The sequence below is a fragment of the Pezoporus wallicus genome, unplaced genomic scaffold (assembly GCF_028554395.1).
Source record: "Pezoporus wallicus isolate ANWC-B61680 ecotype Strahan unplaced genomic scaffold, APGP_CSIRO_Pwel_v1 contig_5485, whole genome shotgun sequence".
Classification (NCBI taxonomy): domain Eukaryota; kingdom Metazoa; phylum Chordata; class Aves; order Psittaciformes; family Psittacidae; genus Pezoporus; species Pezoporus wallicus.
The window spans coordinates 230661-253879 of NW_026641550.1; the positions used below are offsets into that span (position 1 = coordinate 230661).

General features: G+C 41.9%; 1 protein-coding gene across 6 annotated transcripts in view; it reads left to right on the plus strand.

The window, feature by feature from the left end:
- The window catches only part of SMARCD3 (SWI/SNF related, matrix associated, actin dependent regulator of chromatin, subfamily d, member 3), an 85166-nt gene that overhangs the window by 1550 nt on the left and 60397 nt on the right, over positions 1–23219 (plus strand). For 2 of the 6 annotated variants that reach the window (XM_057424272.1, XM_057424271.1), the window contains exons 2-3: positions 560–685; positions 2454–2647. In XM_057424272.1, coding sequence (XP_057280255.1) covers positions 2548–2647 — 100 coding nt within the window. In that variant the 5' untranslated portion in view covers positions 560–685; positions 2454–2547. Of the gene's footprint in view, positions 1–268; positions 377–559; positions 686–2453; positions 2648–23219 lie in introns of those variants that run through there. The other 4 variants (XM_057424274.1, XM_057424270.1, XM_057424273.1 and 1 more) reach the window with 3 other exon arrangements.

Below are 23219 nucleotides of genomic sequence, written 5' to 3' on the forward strand. Positions count from 1 at the left end.
CTCTTCTTAATACCCAGTCTTGTTCTGCGACTGACAGCTGTCTCCAGTGCTCCAGAACAACCAGCCTTCATGCAGGAGATAACACCTTTTGAGAGAGAGCATTTTTCTTGCTGCCTCTAAGCTGCTCTCAGCTCTGTTTTCAGAGGGAGATACGTAGTCCCAGAAACTCTCTCAGGGCAAAGTGATCTGTGTCTGTAGGACATTAACGGTCTTCCAGAAGATCTTGACTTCCCCCACAGACAAGCCTTTTCACTTTGGCAGCAGGAGCTTGCTGTTGCTGACTGCTGTTCCCTGAGGCCTGAAACTCCTCCGTTTTGTCTATCAGCATGGCCTGTGGAGGGACCCTCTGTGCAAGTTGCTGCTGGGAAAGCCTGAGGTAGAAATTAAACGGGGAACTGCAAAGAAAGCAAGTTCGACATGATCTGGGGGTGTGTTTGTGCAGTATCCTTGTCTAGCGCTGTCAGCACTGCCTTTCTTGGAGAGACTGGCTTCATACTGCTGCCCATCCAGGGGAGTCCTGCAGCTTCTGAAAATAGCTAGTTCCTTGTTGCTGCCTCAGGAGCAATTGGTAACCTGCTGTTTACCATGGACACACCATCATGAAGAACCAGCCCATCTTTCCTGGCAGAATCTCCTGCCCTCTGTGAGGAAGAAGCCTGCAGCCTGGCCTTGCCCCTACAGCAGGGTGAGATTCCCAACATTGTCAGCCTCTGGTTGCCTCCTTTTCTGCAGTGCTGCAGTGATGTGCCTTTCTGTACCTTGTGCACTCTCCTGGACCACTCCTTCTCACTTGTAGTGCTTCCACTGCTGTGTTCTGCCTCAGCCACTGCTTTTCTAGAACCTATCCTTCCTTGACTTCAGCTCTATTTTAGCACAATTCACCATGATCTTCTTTATGCCCTTTGTTCTTCCCTTGTTTTGACCCTGCTGGACCTAGAGCCTTGTTACTATTCCTAATGGAGTTGTCTGCTATTTGCTCTCATTCTTCAAAGTGCCAGTCACCGGCACTGCCTAGGCTAGTACTGTGATGCTTTCTTGCCTATCCATTCTTTCAGCAGTTGCTTCTAACTGCATGAGTAGGTATGAGCTTATACCTGTGAATGCTGTGAGTGCTGGTGTTCACTTCTGCTGTAATGCTTCTTTTTTTCTTCAACTGCAGTACAGAGCTGTCAGAAGAAGCAGTGCTTTGTATACAGGTGCAGCTGGCTCAGCTGTTCGCAAGGAGCAGCTCCCTTTTCCTTCTTACCTTGGCTCATCTTCTATGGGACCTGTCATGTATATGCAGACACTAAAGCTGCCTGCCTATACCCTAAATCTGGGGGATCATTAGTTCTTCCAGTTTGCAACACTCTCACCATCCTACCAGGGCATCTAATAATGCCTCCTGAAATGCTGGAGTATTCTGATAGCCTTTAAGGATTTGATTTTTGAAGAATGAAAGCAAGCTGATTCAGTTAAAGTTCCTGAACTGGCCTGCTTTTCCAAGGATTACCAGATGTCTGATGGCAAAAACATAACTGAGAACATCTGTGTAAGAAGGTAGCCTGGTGTCTTGGTTAAGACAGGCAAATTCCAGGGAGCCCTTCCAATCTTAACTACCCTATGGCTCTTATTAGAGCATGCCTTAACATGTTGACAGGTTGTAGGCAAGTGGTGTACTTTCTTCATGTTTTTTTTAATCTCTACAAATACAAGCTGGCTCCCATCTGTAAGGATGGCCTAATGCCTTGGCAAAAGTACTCTGCCCTGGTGAGACCACATCTGGAATATTGTGTCCAGTTCTGGGCCCCTCAGTTCAAGAAGGACAGGGACCTGCTGGAGAGAGTCCAGCGCAGGGCAACTAAGATGATTAAGGGAGTGGAGCATCTCCCTTATGAGGAAAGACTGAGGGAGCTGGGTCTCTATAGTTTAGAGAAGAGGAGACTGAGGGGTGACCTTATTAGTGTATATAAATCTATAAATGGGGAGTGTCACGAGGATGGAGCCAGGCTCTACTCAGTGGCAAACAATGATAGGACAAGGGGTAATGGGTACAAACTGGAACACAAGAGGTTCCACTTAAACTTGAGAAGAAACTTCTTCTCAGTGAGGGTGACGGAACACTGGAACAGGCTGCCCAGGGAGGTTGTGGAGTCTCCTTCCCTGGAGACATTCCTGTGTAACATTATCTAGGTGTTCCTGCTCCAGCAGGGGGATTGGACTAGATGATCTTTTGAGGTCCCTTCCAATCTCTAGCATACTGTGTGTGTGACATGCATCTGTGTGCAGTTGTTTGCAGAGGAGTCCCTAATCACTGTCAGTTGCATCTTTTCTTGCCTGCATTTTCCCTCTTCTCTCTTTTTCCTTCAGTTGTGCTGCTTATGAAGTGTCCCATAGGTTGATGCTGTTCTAGGAAATTTTATTTATACTGTATGTTACTTCCCTCTCACTCAGTATGTACTTTCTCTTTTCAGAGCTGGGTCCCAGTGCATCCTCGGCCTGCTGTCTTAAAGCTGTTCCTGCTTCAGGTCAATGAGACTATCTGCTGCTAATTCATCATGACATAATATGTGGTCTCCTGCCCCATCCTGTTGGATAAATTTTCTGCTTCCTCTTGGTCTATACACATGTGACTCCAGGTGTTCATCAGCTACCCAGTCTGGTACAGGTAGGTTTTAGCCCTTTGAAAAATGACCTGTTCTAGGTGGGAAGAATGCGTCTGTGCTTTGTGTTGGGACTAGAAAATGTTTGGCTTTGGATATATGGGAAATGTTATTTTGTGAAATAAATCCTGAATTGCCCACTTGCTGCTATTGACCTAAGCTGGTCCTTTTACTAGCCAGCTGCTTCTGTGATAGTTTCTGCTAGTGCTGACAGGGAGGGTGCTGATTAGCCAGAGTAGACTGACTCAGAGCACATAATGTTAGAGAATGCAGTTGCTAAAAGCAGGCCTAATAGAGGAAAGAATGAAGAGTAGTGGTGGTAACAGGTATTCTTTGTGGTAATTCATTACTCCATTAGCTACGAGTAAATGTGATTAGTTCTTGTCAGATGGTTATTGATTTGTAGGGCTACCATTCCTCTCTCAGCAGGTTTAAATTAGCATGGTTAGCTCTTCCCAGCTGTCAGACTTCTGCAGTACCTGCTGTTGCTGGGTATGTATTGGTCATCTCCATGATAAAGTACTCAAATCTGCCACTTGTATCTTTATTTCCTACCATTCCTCTTGTTGCTTCCGCTGGTGAATATCCACTTGTATCCCTCTGTCTTTTTCCCAAGTCAAAACACGGTATGCCTGTAAGGGACTTTGTTTCTCCCACAACTGGATCAGTTCCTCTTAATCTTTCACATCCTGCCCAGGTCACTTCACTGGTAGCGCAAATTGTCTGGTAGAAAAATGTGTTATATTTTGCATTGGGAATAAATAGCCTAGCTTTTTTTTAAATTTTTAAATTTTATTTATTTTAAGACACGTTAGGCTTGTTATTGTCATCTGATTTGGCTTTTTAACAACCATATTGCCTAGGCTGCTGCAGTACAGTTAGGAGCTTTGCCCAATACCTACTACCTCTGCCTTTTTGATTCTGTGAGATAGGGAAAGTATGTTACTAGTCATCCAATCATAATTTATATGAATTTAAGAACTGTGTTATGCTGAGACAGACCAAAGTATCCTGTCTCTGACAGGTAACGGGTATGTGAAAAAGGAATAGGAAGGTGAGGCAAATGCTGAATAGTCTTTTATTTCTTTCACATACCTTTCAAGTTTTTGCAGTCATCTAATTATGGATTCAGCATAATTTGTTTGGAGTAAACAATTTTAGAAAATTCCCCAAACTTGTAGGTCTGCTGTTTCAATGTTATCTTCATTGGAAGGAGTTGTTTCAGTTTTCTGTGATTGACTTTTCTGTGATTATGTTTTCTGTTACTGTTATGTCCTTTTCTGTTCAGTTGAAAGTTCTCTTGGACTCTGAGTGCAGGGAGAACTATAGGGCCATTCACTGTGGCATGTTCTTAATGGTAGTGGGTACCTGTATCCAGCTCGCAGCTGTTGCTGAGTAAGGGTGTGTCTTTTAGAAAGGTAGTTTGGTAGTTCTCATTTAGGTTCCAAATGACAGAAGACTCTGGTATGGATGAGAGGTAGTTGGCATAGGGAGAGACTGGACAAAAAGGGCGTGACTGCAGATGCTTGGCAAAAGAAATTAAAAGGAGAATAATAACTTGCTCAGCAGGAAGTGCTTTTGTGATTTTTTTTTACTTGTGTTTGCACTTATGGATGGTGTTGGGTTCAAGGTGACCACTGAATGCCAGGCAACATATGTGGCAAAAAGGTTTTTTTAGTTGATGTCTAGGAAAGTTTCTTTCTTTTTCACTTCTGGCACCCAACTCCATTTTTTTCTGTTCCTGTAAATACCATATGCCATCCATGTTCTCTGTGCTGACTAACTTGTTAAGACACCTTTGATGTTAAAGTTAATGCAGAATAAACCTGCTAATGTATATTCCTGAAGAGAATGCACAACTCTTCCTGAAATCAGAAGAATTTATGTATTAAAACTCCTTTAGGTTTTTGATGAAAGGCAAGGTGTTAGGTTCAACCTTCAATACTTATAACTTCGAGTGCACTCCTCTTCCAGTGCAGTATTGCCACGAGTGGTTTTCAAACAGAGTGCTTGGGCTAATGCCTGGAATTTGCTGGTCTTCCTTTAAATTGAACAGCATTCTAGGAATTCAGCTTTTCTGGAAAGTTGTGGTTGGAGTGACTGAATGGTGCTTAATTTAAAATGTGAAGGATTAGAAGTTCTAGTATCATACCATGGGAGTTATCCAGGTTTTTAGTTTATACAGAAGTGTCCTAAGTGCCTAGAAACAAGCAAATAACTACAACTTGCATGATTTTTCTTCTAGCTCACACACTTATTGCTGTGTTCTTCATGACACTTTCATGATGTAGACAGTGGCTAGTAGGTCTTGTTCAGGAAATGTTACTCAGAGATCATCAAGTGAGGTATGTCTGATTTTCATGAATTGACAGTTGGAGATGCCCTTGTCAGATGTTTCTGATACTCACTGAGTAAATATGAAAATGACAGTGCTATGGTCATTCTTGTACCTGGATGTATTGATAGCACTGGGGCCTCAGTGCTGCACAGGAGTCCCATGCATTTTTATAGAAAGATGTTTTGATTTTCTTTCTATTTCTTAAAACAACCTCTATTAATTGGTTCTAGTGTTTGAAATACAAACTTTCCTTTATGGCCTTTGATAGTCCAATGGTCTTTACTATTTTGTACTCTTAACTGTAATTATGAGGTCTGTGTTTGGCTATGGTAGTTGTCCAAAGCTAGGGATAGAAGCATTTGTCTTTGAACATAATTATCACCATGTCTTAAATGAAAGCCTTTATCTTGAATGAAGAATTTCTCTGCTTCAGGAATGTCAGTTTCAGTCTAATCAACATTGTATCTTTCAGTTTTTACCCCAAAATTCAGCACACTTATTCTCTGTTGTGAAAGAATTTTAATAATAATTTGCTTAAAGGCAGTTCAGCTCCTTTCAAGATCCTAAACTGCAGAGATAAAAACACAATTTACCAGTCATATATTTCTGAATTTATGGGCACAGCGATTGCACTGAAGTGGGAAATCATATAAACTTAACTTTTGAGAAGCATGTGGCCTTTGATTTGCAAATGTGCTTTTGATGATGTGAAAGAAATTTGATTTCATTTGGTGAAATTGCAAGGCCTAACAAGGCACAACATTCAACATTTATGAATTCATGATTTTTAAAGATTTAAACCAGTCATTTTTTCCTGGCAAAATATGTATGATTCATGGCAACTGCAGAATTTATAGTTAAAAGGTGATGTCTAGATGGAGAGCAAGAGCTGTGTTTTCAGCTGTTAGGTCAGTGAGGGATGATTTTTTTAAATGTTACTTATAGATAATTTTTAAAAGCTTTCTGTTTCCATGGCAGAGAAAGGACATATGGCAAGGTTACTCAAGATTTTAGTTTTATTTTTTTCTTCTTTGAGATCATAGGAATAACCACTGATAACTGAGCTGGCTGGTATGCTGATCAGGCTGAATGTGGACAGTGGCCAATAGGAATTAGTTGTAGGAGAAAACACAAAGCTCATTCAGTGTGTGGTTTATGGAATAACAGAATGGTTTGGGTTGGAAGGGATCTTCAAAGATCATCTCGTCCTCTTCCAGTATCTCACCACCCTCATCACAAAAAAAAAGTCTTGCTATGTCCAGTCTAAACCTATCCTCTTGCAGTTTAAAACCGTTGCCCCTTGTCCTGTCAGTATAGGCCTTGGTAAAAATTCTCTCTGTGTCTTTCTTATAGCTTCCTTTAAGTATTGAAAGGCTGCAATAATATCTCCCTGGAGCCTTTTCTTCTCCAGGCTAAATAACCCCAATTCTCTCACCTGTTCTTCATAGGAGAGGTGTTAAAACCTCCTGGTAATTTTCATGGCTCTCCTCTGGACCTGATCTAACAGGTCCATGTCTTTCTTGTACTGTGGACCACAGAGCTGGATCCAGGTGTGGGGTCTCAGGATAGCACAGTAGAGAGGAAGAATCTCCTCCCTTGACCTGCTGGCCATGCTGCTTTTGACGCAGGCCAGAAAACAGCTGCCTTTTTGGGCTGCAAGCACACACTGATGGCTCATGTTTAATATTTCATCTGCCAATATCCCCAAGTCTTTCTCCACAGAGCTGCTCTCAATCACTTCATCCCCCAGCCCGTACTGATACTGGTGAGTGCTCTGACTCGGGTGCAGGACCTTGTACTTGATCTTGTTGAACTTCATGAGGTTCACATAAGCTCACTCCCTCAGCCTGTTGGGGTCCCTCTGAATACCATCCCTTCCTTCTACTCTGTCAACTGCACCACTTGGCTTGATCTCATCTACAAACATGCTGAGGGTGACCTCAATCCCACTATCTATGGTATTAGCATTAGTTCCAATATAGACCCCTGAGGGACATCCCTTGACAGTGATCTCTGGACATTGAGCTGGCAGCTATTTAAAGGCACTTTTCTTAGAGCACAAGAACTATCACTTCCTGCATTTAAAAAATTAGGCAAGGAAGGTGGGAAACCAGTATCTGAGCAAGAACATCCTGGTCAAACTGAAACACAAGATGGAAATGTATAAGCAGTGGCAGCAGGAAGACACATCCTGGGAAGAATACAGGGATACTGCCCAAGTCTGTAGGGGTGGGATTGGGAAAGCTAAGGCACAGCTGGAGCTAAATTTGGCAAGGGATGTGAAGAATAATAAGAAGGGCTTCTACAGGTATGCTAGTCAGAGAAGGGAGATAAAGGAAACTGTACTCCTCAGTAAATGAGACCGGGAATCTGGTGACAATGGACATGGAGAAGGCTGACATACTCAACAACTTTTCCCCCTCCTCTTGGTTTTCATTTGTAATTCTCTTTAGTCTCTGAATGTTGGGAATGAAGTCCCACCCATCATAGAATCCTTGAATGGTTTAGGTTGAAAGGGATCTTAAAGCCACAGGCGGGGACACCTTCCACTAGACCGGGTTGCTCAAAGCCTTGTCCAACCTGGCCTTGAACACTGCCAGGGATGGGGCAGCCACAGCTTCTCTGGGCTACCTGTGCCAGGGTCTCACCACCCTCATTATCTCCCCTCTAAAGCCAAAAAAACCTCCCTACAGCTTCCTTGTCAGCCCCTTTAGACACTGGAAGCTGCTCTAAGGTCTCCCTGGAACTTTCTCTTCTCCATACTGAACAAGCCCAGCTCTCTCAGTCTGTCTCCAGCCCTTGGAGCATCTTCATGGCCTCCTCTGGACTCATTCCAGCACCTCCGTGTCCTCCGTGTCCTCCTCTGAGGCCAGGCCTCAGAGCTGGATGCAGCAGTGTTGGGGGGATCTCACCAGAGCAGAGGATGAGAATCCCCTCCCCTGACTTGCCGGTCAGTCCTTTTAATGCAGCCCACTATATGGTTGACTTGCTGGGCTTGCATGTGGACTGTAGGAAAAGATCAGGTTCTAGACTGTCTGGGGAACCTGGACATACACAAGTCCGTGAGGCCTGGCGAAATGCACGCCAGAGTCCTGAGGGAACTGGCTGATGGTAAATCCTGTCTCTCCCCAGTAATTTGTATTAATCAAAGAACATCCTGTGATCAAAGAAGCCAAAGCCCTGGTGTCAGTCAACACCATCCATGAAGTCAGGTGTTGATCTGCATGATCATGGTTGCTTGCAGATTAATGGATCTTACGGCTAAAGAGGCTTTTGGATCACCTGACACCTGTATTTTACTGAGCGCTAATCAACTTCTGTTTGTCCTTACCGTGAGGCTTTTATTCCTTCCAGAAAGACAAGCTGCAGTTTGGCAAGCTATTAAAGATTGAAAATATAATGGAATATACCGGCTGTAGAACCTCTGTGAGTCGAGGGTTTAAGAGCTTAGATATCTGTTAAGGGTTTGGGCAGGTCAGTACTGACTTGTCGCAAGGAAGGATTTGAAGATCTTCTAATGGCCATGCTAGCCCCTTTGATTCTGTAAATAACTTTGTTTCTGGTGGCTAGACTGTTCTGAAGGCAAGGGATGAAGGTTACACCAGTGTCAGCTGGACATAAGTAGAGCAGAGTGTCATTGTAACTGTTAGGAGTGTGATCCCCCACCCTGCCTTGCTCCTGACTGACACGTGCTCTGTGGTAGTGATTTGTGGTGTAGTTTGTCTCATGCCACCTTTTGTCCATTGGCTTGTGTTCTGCCTTTTTTAAGGTTGGGTTTTGTTTTGTCTTGTTTGTTTGTTTGTTTTTTTTCATATTTAATTTAAAAGCCCTCTTATCACTTGGGATTTTGTGAATGTTTGTACTTACATAGAATGTACTTAAACATCATCATGTTCATCTCTCAACTTTGTGTTTAGTTCATTAAACATGTAGCATTACATGAATCTTTCATGGACATTTTTCAGACTTCTGGACTGTACTTGGTACTACTTTATTCAGTGTTCCAACACGGACATCTCTAGTGATTGAAGTATATGGAGAAAATCATCCTACTACCCCTGCTTCCTTCTCCTCATAAATTAAAGGGTCCCTTTGGCTCTCTTTGCCACAGTGTGGCACAGATAATTCAGTTTGAGTTTTCCACTGTGATCCCCTTTTCAGATTTTCTACTTTTCAAGACAGTCTTCTGCTTTAGGAGGGTGACACACAGAGACACAAACTTGCTAGTTGAGGGATAATGGAGGCAAAGACCAAGGTATATTTTCACTAATTGATGAAACTACAGGTATAGCTTTGGAGAGGACAAATCTGAACTAGAGGAATCCCCAGGTCTTGGAGCTGCTGGAGGTGGTGGCTGCAGCAGCATGAATAAATGTTCAGTTTCTGTAATGGAAAGAGTGCCTTTTTAGTTCCCCATTGGCGTTCAGTGTATGATAAATCATTTCAAAAGAGGTAAATAATGAAGCAACAAAATTAGCCAATAACATGACATTATTCAGTGCAATAGAACCTAAGTCTGTCTCTTAAGATTGAGGAAGAATGTTTAAAAACTGATGATAATACAGCAAAATAAATTTAAGGTTGATGAATTCATATGTAAAGTGTGTAGAGAAAATAAGCCTACCAATGTAGCCACATTGTTGTCAAAATTATCTCTTTTGGTTGAGGAATGAGTTCTTGGCATCTTTATAGACAGTTCTTTGCAATATGAGCTTAACAGTAGCAATAAAAATGGAAAAGTCTATACTAGATATTCCAGAAAAAGAATTACCAAAACTGAAGGTAATGATATCATAATGTATAAATTCATGTTTCACTTATGTCCTGCAGAGTGAATGCAGTTCTATATCCTTTAAGATGTGGTGACTAGTAGAACTAGAAGAATTCTAGAGAAAGCGATGAGGATAGTGAGAAGTGGAAAGGTTTCCATTAGAGGAGGTGTGTGAGAATCCTTTAGAAAAATGATAGACAAAGGTAACTGTGCTAGAGATCTTCAGGCATCACAGAGGAAAGGAGTTACTATTTATAGAACATTCGGACATGATTTATAGAACCTATTGATATCAGGCAACAGGCTTAAAACAAACACCAAGTTTTTGGTTTTGTTTTAGCTCCTGTCAAATTTGATTGTAGCATTTATTTCTAAAAGATGTTTCAGCTGTCTACAGTATAGATGGGTTCAAATGAAGGTATTAGACTGCTGGCTCTTAAACATGGCAGTCCAGGCTCAGGTTGTTAGTAAACCATGTCTGTTAGAAACAGGAAGGTCGTACAAGGGGAATATACATATATTTTGTTTTTTGCAATAATAGTGTTATAGCTATGAGGCTCAATCCATATAGTAAAAAAAAACAAAAAAGTTTTAATGGTCAGATGTAGAAGAGCAGTTTATTAGAATGCCCTCTGTAGTTGTAAAAAAAAAAAAACCACCCCAAAACCAACCCCAAGCCACCAAAGAAAAACAAAAGCCCCCAACAGTTGAAAAACCCAACTGCAGGATATTTTTTAAATTGTATTTCTTGTACCTTCCTTTGAGCATCTGGTCCAGTTGGCTGTGTGGAGCTTTGGGCTGAGATCTGATGGTGTCAGAAATTGATTTTTTACCACAGTCTTTGTAAAAGTCTGAGGAGAGGATAGTAAATGATAAAGGCTTCTTTTATTCCAGATATCAGACATTCTTGTTAAGCAACTTTAAAGAGGAAAAAAGAATAGCGAAGTTAAATAATTTAGCTGAAACTCTCTTCCTCATCTTTGACTTTATTTCCTTCATGTATTAGACCTCTGAAGTGTGGGCTTCCCATACCTATCCAAGTCTTTTGTACTGACTCAAAATTGAATATAAAAATACTTTGTTCCTGTTTATAGACTGTACTTCGGAAGGGAAGAAAAATGAAGATAGGAAAACTTTTGTTTGAAAATCAGTTTCACTAAAAGGCAGTAAAACTTCACAAGCCAAATCACGTTTTTCTTGGTAAGTCATGTAGTGGGTGTTCTGCATGGTGTAGATAGGTTCCTGGAAGAAGGTGGTAAGTTTAGGGTTTTCTCCGAGTTTCATGCAAGAATGAAGGTGCCTTGGAGAGAAGCAGAACGCATATGTCTTGGATTATACCATCCAGTAGGCTTTGGTGATACAGGATGGGAGCGTTTCCATTCTGGATTTACAGAATTGAGAAAAACCTTTTAATAGAAGAGTTATGCTGCTGTGTGATGAGTGTTGTGCATAGCAGAGTCCCTTCCTTTTAATTTGAAAACCAAACCTAGCAAGTATCAAACAAAAAACACTACTTACGAGAGAATTAAAATGAAACCCTCTGAGATCTATTGCTCAATTCAGATGAAAAGAGTGGAAATTCTCAAATATTTTAGCAAGGTTTAGCAAGATATATTTATCTGCACTTAATGTTACTCTGATGGCTTACTTGGTGTTTAGATTGCCCTGTTACCTAGGACTTGTCTTTTCTTTCCTTTGCTTACCCTTCTTGAACTGCTCTGTGGAGGCCTATTCCACACATCACATTTGGACTCTCCTGTGCTCTGTTTCTACTGCACAGAATATTGTTCCTGTGCTAAATACTTGTCCAGAACTAAATACTTGCCAGATATAAACACTACTTTGCATCACTAAAGACATCTGAGTGCATATTGAAGCCTTCAGCATCGTCAAAAGGCAGAAGAGCAGTGGTGGGCTAGGAAACAGTGCCTTGAAAATAGTAGGAAAATGAGGAAAAGGATAAATGGTAGAGGAAGGGGTAGGGAGCTCTGATAAATGACCAGAATTTGGGAGGTGGTCTTGGGGGTTGTTTTGAAATTAAATGCAGATTAGGAAATGAAAAACAGCCAGCTGCAGAGCATGTAAAAAAACTGCTGGGGAAAAGAGCTGTAAATATGGAGATCTTTATCCAGGACAATTTAGCCTCTTTTGCCTGCCTGCCACCTACTCATGCTCCTGTTTGGGGAGGAGAAACAAAACCAAAACCCAAGAAAACCCCCAAAACAAAGTAGGAGAAGGAAATGGTGGGAAGGGGTTTCAGTTTGTTTGGCAAAAACTTTCTGTCTTCAGGAATGGAGCTGTATATGATGGGAGGAGCCTGACTTGTCCTGAGCCTCGCCTTTTGGAGACCCTTGCTTTCTTTATGGTCATGGTACAAGAACTTGCAATTGTGGAAAGAAATACTATTAAGTAAATTAGAACACACATTAATATTATACACTGTCTTTACAAAGGACATTTAATCAGTCACGAAAAATATTGGGTGGGTAAAAGTAGTAAGGTGGGTAATAATCTTAGTTATGGTTATGAAGTGCTTGCTTATTGTCTCTGTAAGTGCTTCAGGTCACTTCTTATTTACAGACTTTCAGTCTAGCTTTTTCAAGTACCTGTAGGGTATTGCCTAATTTTTCCAACTTTTTGGATATTAATGGAAGGGGTGGTGATTATCCCGCAAAATCAGCAGTAGCTACTTGGTCATGCTGACAAAGCTGGGTCTTGAGCAGCACGCTTAAGGGACCATGCCTGGACTATATTTTCATTTGTCTCTTCTTTCTCCTGTTCAAACATCTTCAGTGGCTTCTTGTTTGAATGCTGAGCCTGTGTGGACAACATTTGTGTGGACATGTCTTCCCTGAGTGGTTGTTGCTGCCCCCCCAGTTTCTCTATTGTATTCTGCCAGTCAGCAGTGAAACAGCTCATTGAAAACTTGCATGGTACATGGCAGAGGCCATATGAGAGTCTGACTGTATATCCTCTCACCCATCACAGAGCATTGGTACCATCTAACACAACTTGGCAGTGGTAAGATCTCTTAGATACCGTAGACTCAGGTTCTTCTGGGACTCAAAGCTCTCTTTGAGGCAAGCTGATGTTGATGTACAGTCACTGAAGACCTTAAGAGGCCATGTAATGCAGAGCTGGCCAGTATTTCTTGCAGTTCAAGCTCCTGTGACAGGCTATATCACTTGGTCAGCAGTGGAGCTGTGCTGTCACTGAGGTTGCAGAATAATCTGAATCCTTGGATGCAGGGGGAATACATGGAAGGAGATGATGGAATTAGTGCAGTGATGAATACTGTGGAAGGTTATATATGCCAACCAATTTGGACTCCTTTATACATTTTTTTTTTTGTTCATTTATATGTTAGGTTCCTTTTAACACTCCCAGTGTTTTCGTTGGGTAATATATAAGGATCATATGTTGAGAAAAAACAGATGAATTTGTATAGAAATCAATAGGCTTTGGGATTGTGCTAGTAATGAAGTAAAAACAGGGTCCTAAAATGATGCCATTCTAGGGACATTACTGCATAGTGCCATAATACAGGTTCCATTTCAAGTATCTGTACTTCACGAATGCTGATGGAATATGGAGAAGTGCTGAGAAGAGATGTATAAGGGGATGAAAGATATAGTTACTACTGTTTTATAGTGAGCAGGCACAAGGACTCACTGTATTTTGTTCATTCAGGAGAGGCTGAGAGGGGGATTTTGTTCTGATCTTAAAGAATCTAAATGGGGAAGATAGTTCACAAGGCCTTTTTGTATTAAGGCATGGACTTCTAGTCTGATATGCAAAAGGCAGATGAGCATTGCCTCTTACTCTATGTGAATTTGGGAATTATTTCTGCTACTACCATTAGTTAAAGTATGTGGCCCCACACAGCCCAGGAAGTCTTGGTAGGGTATAAAAGGCAGGTCTGTGAGCTATAAGTAATGAAACTCCGACATGAAGTAAGGCATAGTTTTACAAGGAGGACAATTAAACAGTGAAAGATCAGACATCAGGACACAGTAAATCCTGATTTAAAGAAATTTAACAATCTAGATTGCATGACTTTACAGCATCTTTATAGTTTTTGAGTTAACTCTGTGGAGAATCTGCTGAGTGAGGGAGGGGTTGGGGTTGTGGGAGCAGCTATCCTGCATCATGTCTTGGGTGTAACACAGTATCTTGATAGTGGCTGTGAGTAACTCTAAGGAGGAGTACAAAATTGAGAGGAATATGATGGTACTTGGCCCTGAATACTCACTTAGAATGAGTGAGAGGTATAGCATTGAAATGGTGCCATTGTAGACAAGGTCCAATTGTTGTAATAGGCCCTCTGGCCTGAGAGTCTGTGTAAGCATTCCCTTCGGATAATTAGTATCTTTGGGAGTTCTGAAGTACAAAAATTTAAATGTGTGCTGCACTGGTTGTGTAAATGCTGATATAAGGGTGGAGAAGGGGCCCTTCTGCTGCCAGGAATGCCAGGCTTCCAGCCTCCCCCATTATGGGAGACTCCATCTATTGCTCCTTTTTTCATAGTCTCTTAGCTGTCTCTCCTTTCCATCTGACACAGTTGATGCTCCCTCCCCAAATTACAAATCTCAACTACTAGTGCATTTTTTTTTCTCAGAAGGGATGAGCAAAAAGTTGGCTGAGGGAGGAGATAATGGGAAAAGAGAACTCGGTGGCACCAGCAGTCCGGTGGCCACCGCTTCCTGCAGCCCAGGGAGCTGCATTTGTTCCTCTGCGGCAGCTTGAGGAACGTTCTGCCAGGCTCGCAGGGCTGCTCCTGCGTGGAGGACGCCCGCAGCTCAGGACCTCTCCGCAGGGGACTGGCGGCAGCTGCCACAGAGGGGCAGCAAGAAGCCGCTCGGGGCACGGTGTCGGTGCTGGCCGCAGCTTCACCGAGCTGCTCCCTCGCTTGACAGCGAAGCGCGCACACGGGGTAGGAGCTCGGCTCCTCCTTTATGCGTGTGCTGCCGGCCACGCTGCTGCCGCCCTGAGGCCTCGGCTGTACTGAGCCCTTTGATTGTACAAAAGCATTTCCCAGTTTTGAAACAGTGGGAATGAGATAAGCCGGAGGGAAGATGAACACTAGCTTTGCAAACCAGCTTTTCTCTGAGTGCAGATCTGCACCACGGGAGACCCATGCAGCAGAAAGAATTTGTTTTACTGCAAGTTAGGTCAGTGAGAGTGAATAAAGAGTTACAGAACAATGGTAGATAAGATTTCTATGCATACAGAGGTGTTCCGGTTGACAGTGTCATTTTGAATGTTGATATCAAACCTAGATTTGAGGAATAATCTGACATAATTATATCGAAATGCTTTAAACAGGTTCTGGAAAATAGGAATGGGGAGAATGATTGACATGTTAAACTTGGGGTGGGGAAGGTGATTATGTGTGTATAAAGATCCTTGTGATCTTAAAGATGCTGAAATGCTTTGGGCACAATGTTCACCAATCGCAAAAAGCAGTGACTGTCTCCTCGGCAACAAGAAAGGCATGTGTCTGTTCCCATGGAAATGTGCTGTGAAAGCTTCACAGAGAAGATTCTGTTCAGAGCTCAGCAGCGCAGGCTCCAAGCTCTTTGTTGCTCCTACCTGAAGGAGAGGCTGCCGGCGCATTCAGGTGCTCTCATCCTGCAGCTGACAAGGAGTGAACTGCAAATAGTGTGGAGCTGTTCCTGCCTCCCTGTATAAAACAGATTAATTGTGCACTGCTGTTCCTGTCTTAGGAGTTACATCCTCAGTCACTAATTGACAGCATTGAAGATGACTTTGCAGCTTTTCGTAAGGAAAGCAGGATTCTTGCTAGCCAATGAAGCATCAGAGAGTTTCTGATACTAATTCTTTCAAAGGAGTGGACAGGCAAATCTGAAAAACAGGAAACAAAGGATATGCAGGGAGTCTGCATCTCAGCAGTCCTTTCTGCTGTCTCAAAGGTGAAAAGACTATGTAGGAACACTGACAGGTCTACTGCACTAGACCCACCAAGAAACTCAGTAAATAAACTATATATAATAGGCACCACTTCTTCTAAACCCATGTAATGCTCTTCTAAGGGAGCAAACATATTTAGTGGGGACCAGAAGTAGTATGAAAGCATGGTTGGATCTTTTTTATTTTCTTTTTTTTTTTGGGGGGGGGGATGGGGGGTGGGGGTGTTGGTTTGTTTTTTTGTTGTTTTGTGGTTTTTTTTAATATGAGGTGAGGGATGCAGAAGCACTAGCAGAACAGTGATAATTTCAAAGTGATGGACTGGGAAAATGATTTTAGAAGCAGCATTATGTATGTAGTTGTATGTATTATGTATAGGTATTACTCAGTAGTGTACTTGTTCTTTTCCTTTACATTTTTTTCATCAATACCCTTCTTTTCATTCCAGTAGCTTCTTCCCAGTCCTGCATTAAGGGATAGTAAATAGAAGTGCATTATTTACATTCATTATCCTACTATTTTGTCCCATAATACCTGCTTTCTAAGGTAAAAAAAAACTAGCATTTTCAATCACTACTCCTGAATTGGCCTCACTAAACCATGATTCTTACACTCATCTCTGTACTCTGTAATTTTGCTGTGCTTGCAAAGAGAAAGCAGCTAGGTTTGCATATGTTTGCAGGTAAGAGCATTTCAGGTGTTTTGTTATTGCCTCGTTTCTGCTGTCAGTCCCCATTCCATTCTTCATTCTCTATTCTCCATGTGAATCTGTTGATTCGGCATGTATTTGAGTTACTTGTAATGCTTAAGTCTTTCCTGTGTAGAATCATAAAATCATAGAATGGTTGAGGTTGAAAGGGACCTCTGGAGATCAAGTTTCCCAGCTTCCCTCCTCGAAGTTGGGTCACTGACTGCCAAGTTCAGTGAAACTTTGAGTATCTTCAGGAATGGAGTTAAGTTGTTCTCTGGGCAACCTGTTCTAAATAAAAAAACCTGTTCACCTTGTCACAGTAAAAAAGCTTTTCTTGTGTGTAAATGAAATTTCCTCTATTTTGTTTTGTGCTGTTTGCCTCTGGTCCTGTCACAGGGTGCCGTAGAGAATAGTCTGGCTCTGCCTTCTTTAAAACCTGTAGTGAGGTATTTATGCATATCGATAAGATACCTCCTGAGCCTTCTCATCTCCATGCTAAAAAAAAATCTCGGCTCTCTTGGCCTTGCCTCGAGATAGATGCTCCAATCCCTTAACCATCTTGTGAGCACTCACTCTGGTATGTCCATGTATTTCTTGTACTGGGCAGCCCGGACACAGCACTCTAGATGTGATCTTATCTGTGGCAAGTAGAGAAGGATCACCTCTCTTGACCTGCTGGTATTGTTCTCCTAATTCAGCTCAGGATGTTGCTGGCCTGTGCTGTAACAGAACATTGCTGGCTCATCTTCAGTTTATTGCTCACCAGGATCCCTGGTCTTTTTCTGCAAAGCTGATTTCCAGCCAGTCACCCCCAGGCCTGTCCTGGTACATGGGTACAATTTCTCCTTCACATATTCATGCTGATTAATCTCAGTCACCTTTTTGTGCTTCATTTGTTAGAAATGGTTTCCAGGAAGGTATGCTTCATTACCATCTCTGTCATTGAGGTGAGGTTGAACAACCTGGGTTTTCCCAGTTCCCTGTTTTTCCTCTTCTTGGAGACAGAAGTGACGTTTGCTTTTTTGCAGTCTTCCAGAACTCTCCCAATCTCCATGAGTTTTCACAGATAATTGAGAGGTGTCTCACAGTGACATTGGCTAGCTCCCATAGCACTTGTGGATATATCCTGCCGGGCCCCGTGGACTACTGTATGTCCAGCTTATTTAAATGCTCTCTGACCTTGTCTTCCTCCACCAAGGTCAAGTCTTCCTTGCTCCAGACTTCCTTACTGGTCTCAGGAGCCTGGGATTCCTGACAACGAATCTTACTGGTAAAGGAGACAAAGAAAGCATTCAGTACTTCAGCCTTTTTTATGTTCTTTCTCAGCAAGTCCCCTTCCCCATTCAGCAGTAAGCCTACATTTTGTATGTCTTTTTCTGTCTGCCCTTCATGTTCCTCACCAGATTCAACTCCAGGTGGACTTTTGTTATCCTAATCACATTCCTGCATGCTTGGACACTGTCTCTGTATTCCTCCTTGTCATCTGTCCCTGCTTCTGCTACTGTATGCTTTCTTGTAATGCTTGAGCTCAGCCGGGAGCTCCTTGTTCATGTGTGTGGGCCTCCTCTTGCTTTTGTTTGATTTCCTGCCTGTTGAACCAGTCTTGAATCTGGAGGAAGTGATCTTCGAAAATCAACCAGCTATCCTAAAACCCTCTTCTTTACAAGGCCGTAACTTGTGAGACTCTTCCAAGTGGATCCCTGTGTCTGCTCTTCTGAAGTCTAGGGCTGTGATCCTGTTTTCTGCCCTGCTCCATCCTCCCATGTTCCTGAAATTCTCCATCTTGTGATCCAGCCAAGGCTGCCCTGCCCTTCACGTTTCTGCCCATTTCTTCCTTATTAGTAAGAATCAGGTTCAGCAGAGCACTTCTACTTTTCTGCTCCACAGATACCTGTGTTAGGAATTCATCTTCAGTATGCCCCAGAAGCCTCCTGGATTGCTTGTGCCCTGCACTGTTACCCCTGTAGTAGATATTGGGGTGGTTAAAGCTTCCTATGAGGACCACAGCTTGCAAGCATGAGGATTCTTTCCTCCTATCTGAGGTCTCATCTACCTCTTCCTCAGCAGGTGGTCTGTAGCAGACACCCACCACAATGCTACCCATGTTGGTCTGCCTGCTAATTCTGACCCATAAGTTCTCAGCTGATTCACTGTCCATCCCAAGGTGGAGCTCCCTGCATTCCAGCTGCACTCTCAGCTAAAGTGCAGCTCCCCTCCTCGCCTCCCAACCCCACCCTTCCTAAAGAGCTTGCATCCATCCATCACAGCACTCCAGGTGTGCAAGTTGTCAACTACCTTAGAATTCTGTATATGTTTGGGATGGGAAAGGAAACAGAGAGCAGCACTTGCAATGTGTAGATGATGGAGCAGCTTTCTGTGAGGAGAAAGAGGTGGCCTATAAGTCTAGGGGCAGATACTGCACTGTTGCTATAGGAATCAAGAGACTACGTCACATCTTTGTAAAGTCTTAAAGAGTGTGTCTTCTGTCCTCTAGCCAAAAGCAAATGACTGAAAGAGCATTTGACTGATGCCTGCTCTCTCGGATGCTTTGCTGCAGGAAGCCCATTTTTATTTTGGGATACTGCAACAGAATCAGAAGCTGAAAGACTACTAATTATTTTAGTTATATGTGGTCCATTCTTAACCAGCTGCCAGACAGAACAGTTATTTTCTGAATGTATTCTTCACGGCTTTGTCTGGTTTGAAATGTCAGAGAACTGTGTCCTGTAAGCAGGCAAGAGGATTCACAAAATTGGTCCTTTGATAGATGAGCGAAGTTAACATATAAAGGGGAAAATAGGGAAGAAAGTGCTAAGCCTTAAAATGAGGCCACAATGAGGAGAAAGGTGTATGCCTGCAACTGATTCTTGATTAAATGATTTCTCATGAGGAGCTGTGACTGTTGACTTCTTGCAGCAGTGTGGAAGAGGCAAGACATCCTGGAGTTACGTGGCATGATAAATCCTAGAATGCCAGACTGGTTTGGGTTGGAAGGGACCTTAAAACTCATTCAGTTCCAACCCCCTGCCGTGGGCAGGGACACCTTCCACTAGACCAGGTTGCTCCAAGCCCCAGACTATCTGACCTTGAACACTGCCAGGGATGGGGCAGCCACAGCTTCTCTGGGCAACCTGTGCCTCACCACCCTCACAGATGCATAAATGTATGGCAAAGCTGTCATAGGGTGGGGTAAAATCAGCAAATGGTTAAGACAGAGGGATGCAGAAAAAGTGGACACTTCCTTACTCCTGTATTTGGAATTTTAGACAGTTTCAGAGCAAAATTTTGCCAGCAGCATTCCAAGTAGACTAAAAAAGAAAAAAAAAAATGTATTTGCCAAGATCAGAAAAGACAATTGCAGTGGTGAGAGCAATGGCAGGAGTTTGACTGGGGAAAGGAAGGATTGACTCAAATAGCAGAAGGAGGTGAAAAACTGGAGGAAAAAAAAGAAGTAGCTGTTAAGACAAAGTCAGCTAAATAGAAGAGCTGATATAGATCAGATGCAGTAGAAAATGAATCAGTTATGTTGTAGACAAAAGAAAGAGTAGATATATGACAAGCTTTTTTTGTGTTGGATTTTTTTTTTTCCGATTATTCTGCTCCCCATAATTCATAAACTTTTCACTAATTTAAGTTTGTTTTATGCTTGCTGAGACCAGGTGAGTACCCTACTCCAGATTAATATCCAGGATCTTAACTAAAGGAATTTAAAGAAATAATTTTCTAATTTTCTTGGTATCTCAGCGTTATAACTAACAACTTAGCCTTTTTCTCTATAACCTTAGTAGAGACTTATGTCTTATTATTTGGCATCATACTTACAGCAACTTAAGCATACTTAATTGTATCATATGTACATGTACTGGCTTGATTGTAGCATCTAAGCGCTAGGGACTCTTTGAAGAATGAAGCATACTTGTTTCTCAAGAGAGAACAGACTAGTCAAAATCCTCCACAAGTATGTTGTTTCTATGGTTTCAAGTTGCAGTCTGGGTATAACTTGATCAGAAAACAGGTGCCAGGGATGGGGTGTACAGAGTAGGATTTGGTGGCTATTCAAAATAAGCGTAGCTAGACAGCTGGTGTGCCAAGTCCACTGCCTGTCAGGATGACTAGTGCTCTCTGTTCTCTTGCACTCTATTTCCATCTGTTAACTTAATTTGTAAACTGTAAAGGCCAGAGACTACATTGTATTTTATCGGTACCTCTTGTACTCTGAGGCCCTAGGAACAACCCAGTACCAAGAATGGGAAGAAATGTGACACATAATATGACCTAAGTTACAACATGTAACTCTTCACCCTCTCACAGTTCACACACAAACACACCCTTCTGCTGTTTTGAGTTTTACCATTGTAAATTCTGTTTATTTTGCAAAGTGCTGTATGCCGTAATGATTCAACTCATATTTCTTCTGCCTATGTTTTTTCTACATGTTTTGAAGCCCATTTAATAAGTGACTTGTGCCACCTTTTATGTGCCTTGTCATTTGGACAGGCTTCCATTCTGGGAGCATATGCAGTGTGTTACTGTGCACACTTTACAACTTCATGACTACACTGCCAAGTGCAGTTTATTGCTCTAAGCTGTAATCTGCCAGCCTGCTGTGCCTGTGCCCTGGTGAGAATTGAGGAGACAAACCACTGTACTGTGCTGGAGCCACACGTCTTCCACTTTTGCAACACTTGCTCAAAAAGAGCCTCAATTTAAAGCCTATTGTCCAGCTGAAGCCTGAGTACTGTAATCGTGTCTCTGTGTCATGAGCTGCTGTGCCTGGTGTTTCTGTATTCCTGTGATTTTATATATATATAATAATGTACTAGGTAAATGGAACACTGAAGACATTAGAAAACCATCTTACCTGCTGTTACAGACATAGCACAGATCTTTCACCTCGGTTTGTCTTCCACCACCTGCTTGAGTTTTCCAGCCTAAATCTTCTGCCTAATGGCCCATTTGATTTGTGTTTTTATCCTCTGTCCTGACTGGCTGGGAAACTGCTCCAAAAGCCTCTCATTTGAGGATTTTTGATCTACGTGTCTTTCACTTCCCTCTTAGATCTTTGAAGATGGTAAAACAATCTAGATATAAAAACCATACATGGAGTCCTTAGTAGCCCCTTCCCTTCACTTGTTTCTATCTTTGTTTATAACCTTTAAGTAGTTTTGATTTTTCCTGGCACTTACATAAAAATTATCTTCGTGTTAAGAATTTCAGATACATAAAGATGTTTTACTACATTGCATATGAGTTATATTTGCCATTTCCCACTGGCTACCATCTTCCAAAGTCATTGATGTTTGCTATAATTATGTACTATTTGAGATTAACTTTGACTTTTTTGGGAGGTAATCTGTAATTTTTGTAAGTATTCTGCCAAATAAAACAATTTTAAAAGACACTTGGGCTTGTCTGGCAATGCAGTTTTTTCACGCTCACCAGTGAAATTGCGCTCCAAGTCTGATGTGGTTGTATTCACCTATTAATTGTGCTACTAGTTTAGTTGAAATGGGAGGTGGATTTAGTAGTCTGTGCTAAGATTGCAATTTTCCTTCTTTGGTTATATGCTTTTTCCAGTCTCTTAGTTCTTTCTAAGACTGTTTCGCTGTTCTTACGTAGCTTTGTATATTAATACATCCTTCAGTCAGTATTTACTTGTTATTGATTTGGTTAAACTACAGATACTTTTCTAATTATTTTCAGTGAGAACAGGATATAATTCCTAGCATTATTAATATTAATCAAAATGGGCTTAAAAATGTATTTCCTGATTAAAAAAAATAGGAAATCCTGTTGATTTTCTTAGAATACAGAAGGGCAAGAATATTCTAGGCAGTTGCACTAGTCGGATCCTAAGTCCATGCAAGGTATAAGAATGATTTTTGAAAGAGGAAAGAACATGAGCATGGCACAAAAATAGGAAACGTAGTTATTAAATTTGTTAATGATGCAGAACAGGTCCATTAAAGCAGAAGAGAACAAGTTGTATGGAAAGAACTGGATGATTCTGAAGACTACACAAATAGAAAGTAGATGATATCTGATAACAATTTAGTGCATGGTCATGCACTTAGGGGCTTGTAACAGGAATTAGGACTGTAAGCCGGAGGTTTATCTAATGGTAGTGATTAAGGAGAATCAGCCCAGTACATTAGTACGCTTGCAGGAAAATAGGGGGTATCACTCCCATAATATTGGGGTAGGCAGTTATGAACCCAGCAAAGATTGGTAGAGATTTCTGCTGAAAAGAGAAGTATTAATGTCACATGAGTACATGGCCTTCTGGAGACTGTCTAGACAGTTCTGTTTCCTCTTGTTCTAGATAGGTTAGCTGGGACTGATAGGGAAAGACTGATAAATCATGAGAAACGGGCACTCAATTTTAAGAGTGCAAATTAAGTTTCACTTGTTTAGTCTGCCAAAAGGAGAGAGAGAGTGGGTATGACTGCTATACCTAAATGCTTCAAAACGTAAACTTGAGACATAAAGAAGAACCATTGAGGGAAATGGTGGTAAAAGAACGAGTGGGAATAGCCAGATATACTAAAAGAACACACTCAGCCATTCAAAGAACTCAGGGTTTTAGCAGCTACCCCATAGGAATACCAAAGTTTAAAGTGCTACGCAATAAATTTATGTCTAAAAGGCTTACATATGATATGGTTGCTATTGATTATACAACAGTGGACTTACTGACCCAGCAGTTCCCCATCTGTGTTCTGTCAGTTAGTGATAGCTCTTTATGATCTTTATGATGCTCTTACCAAACACACCCCAAAGCCATCATTCTAACCACCAAGCATCATGAGGATACTTAAACTTTTTGGACTAGGGGGTAGTAGGTTTGAG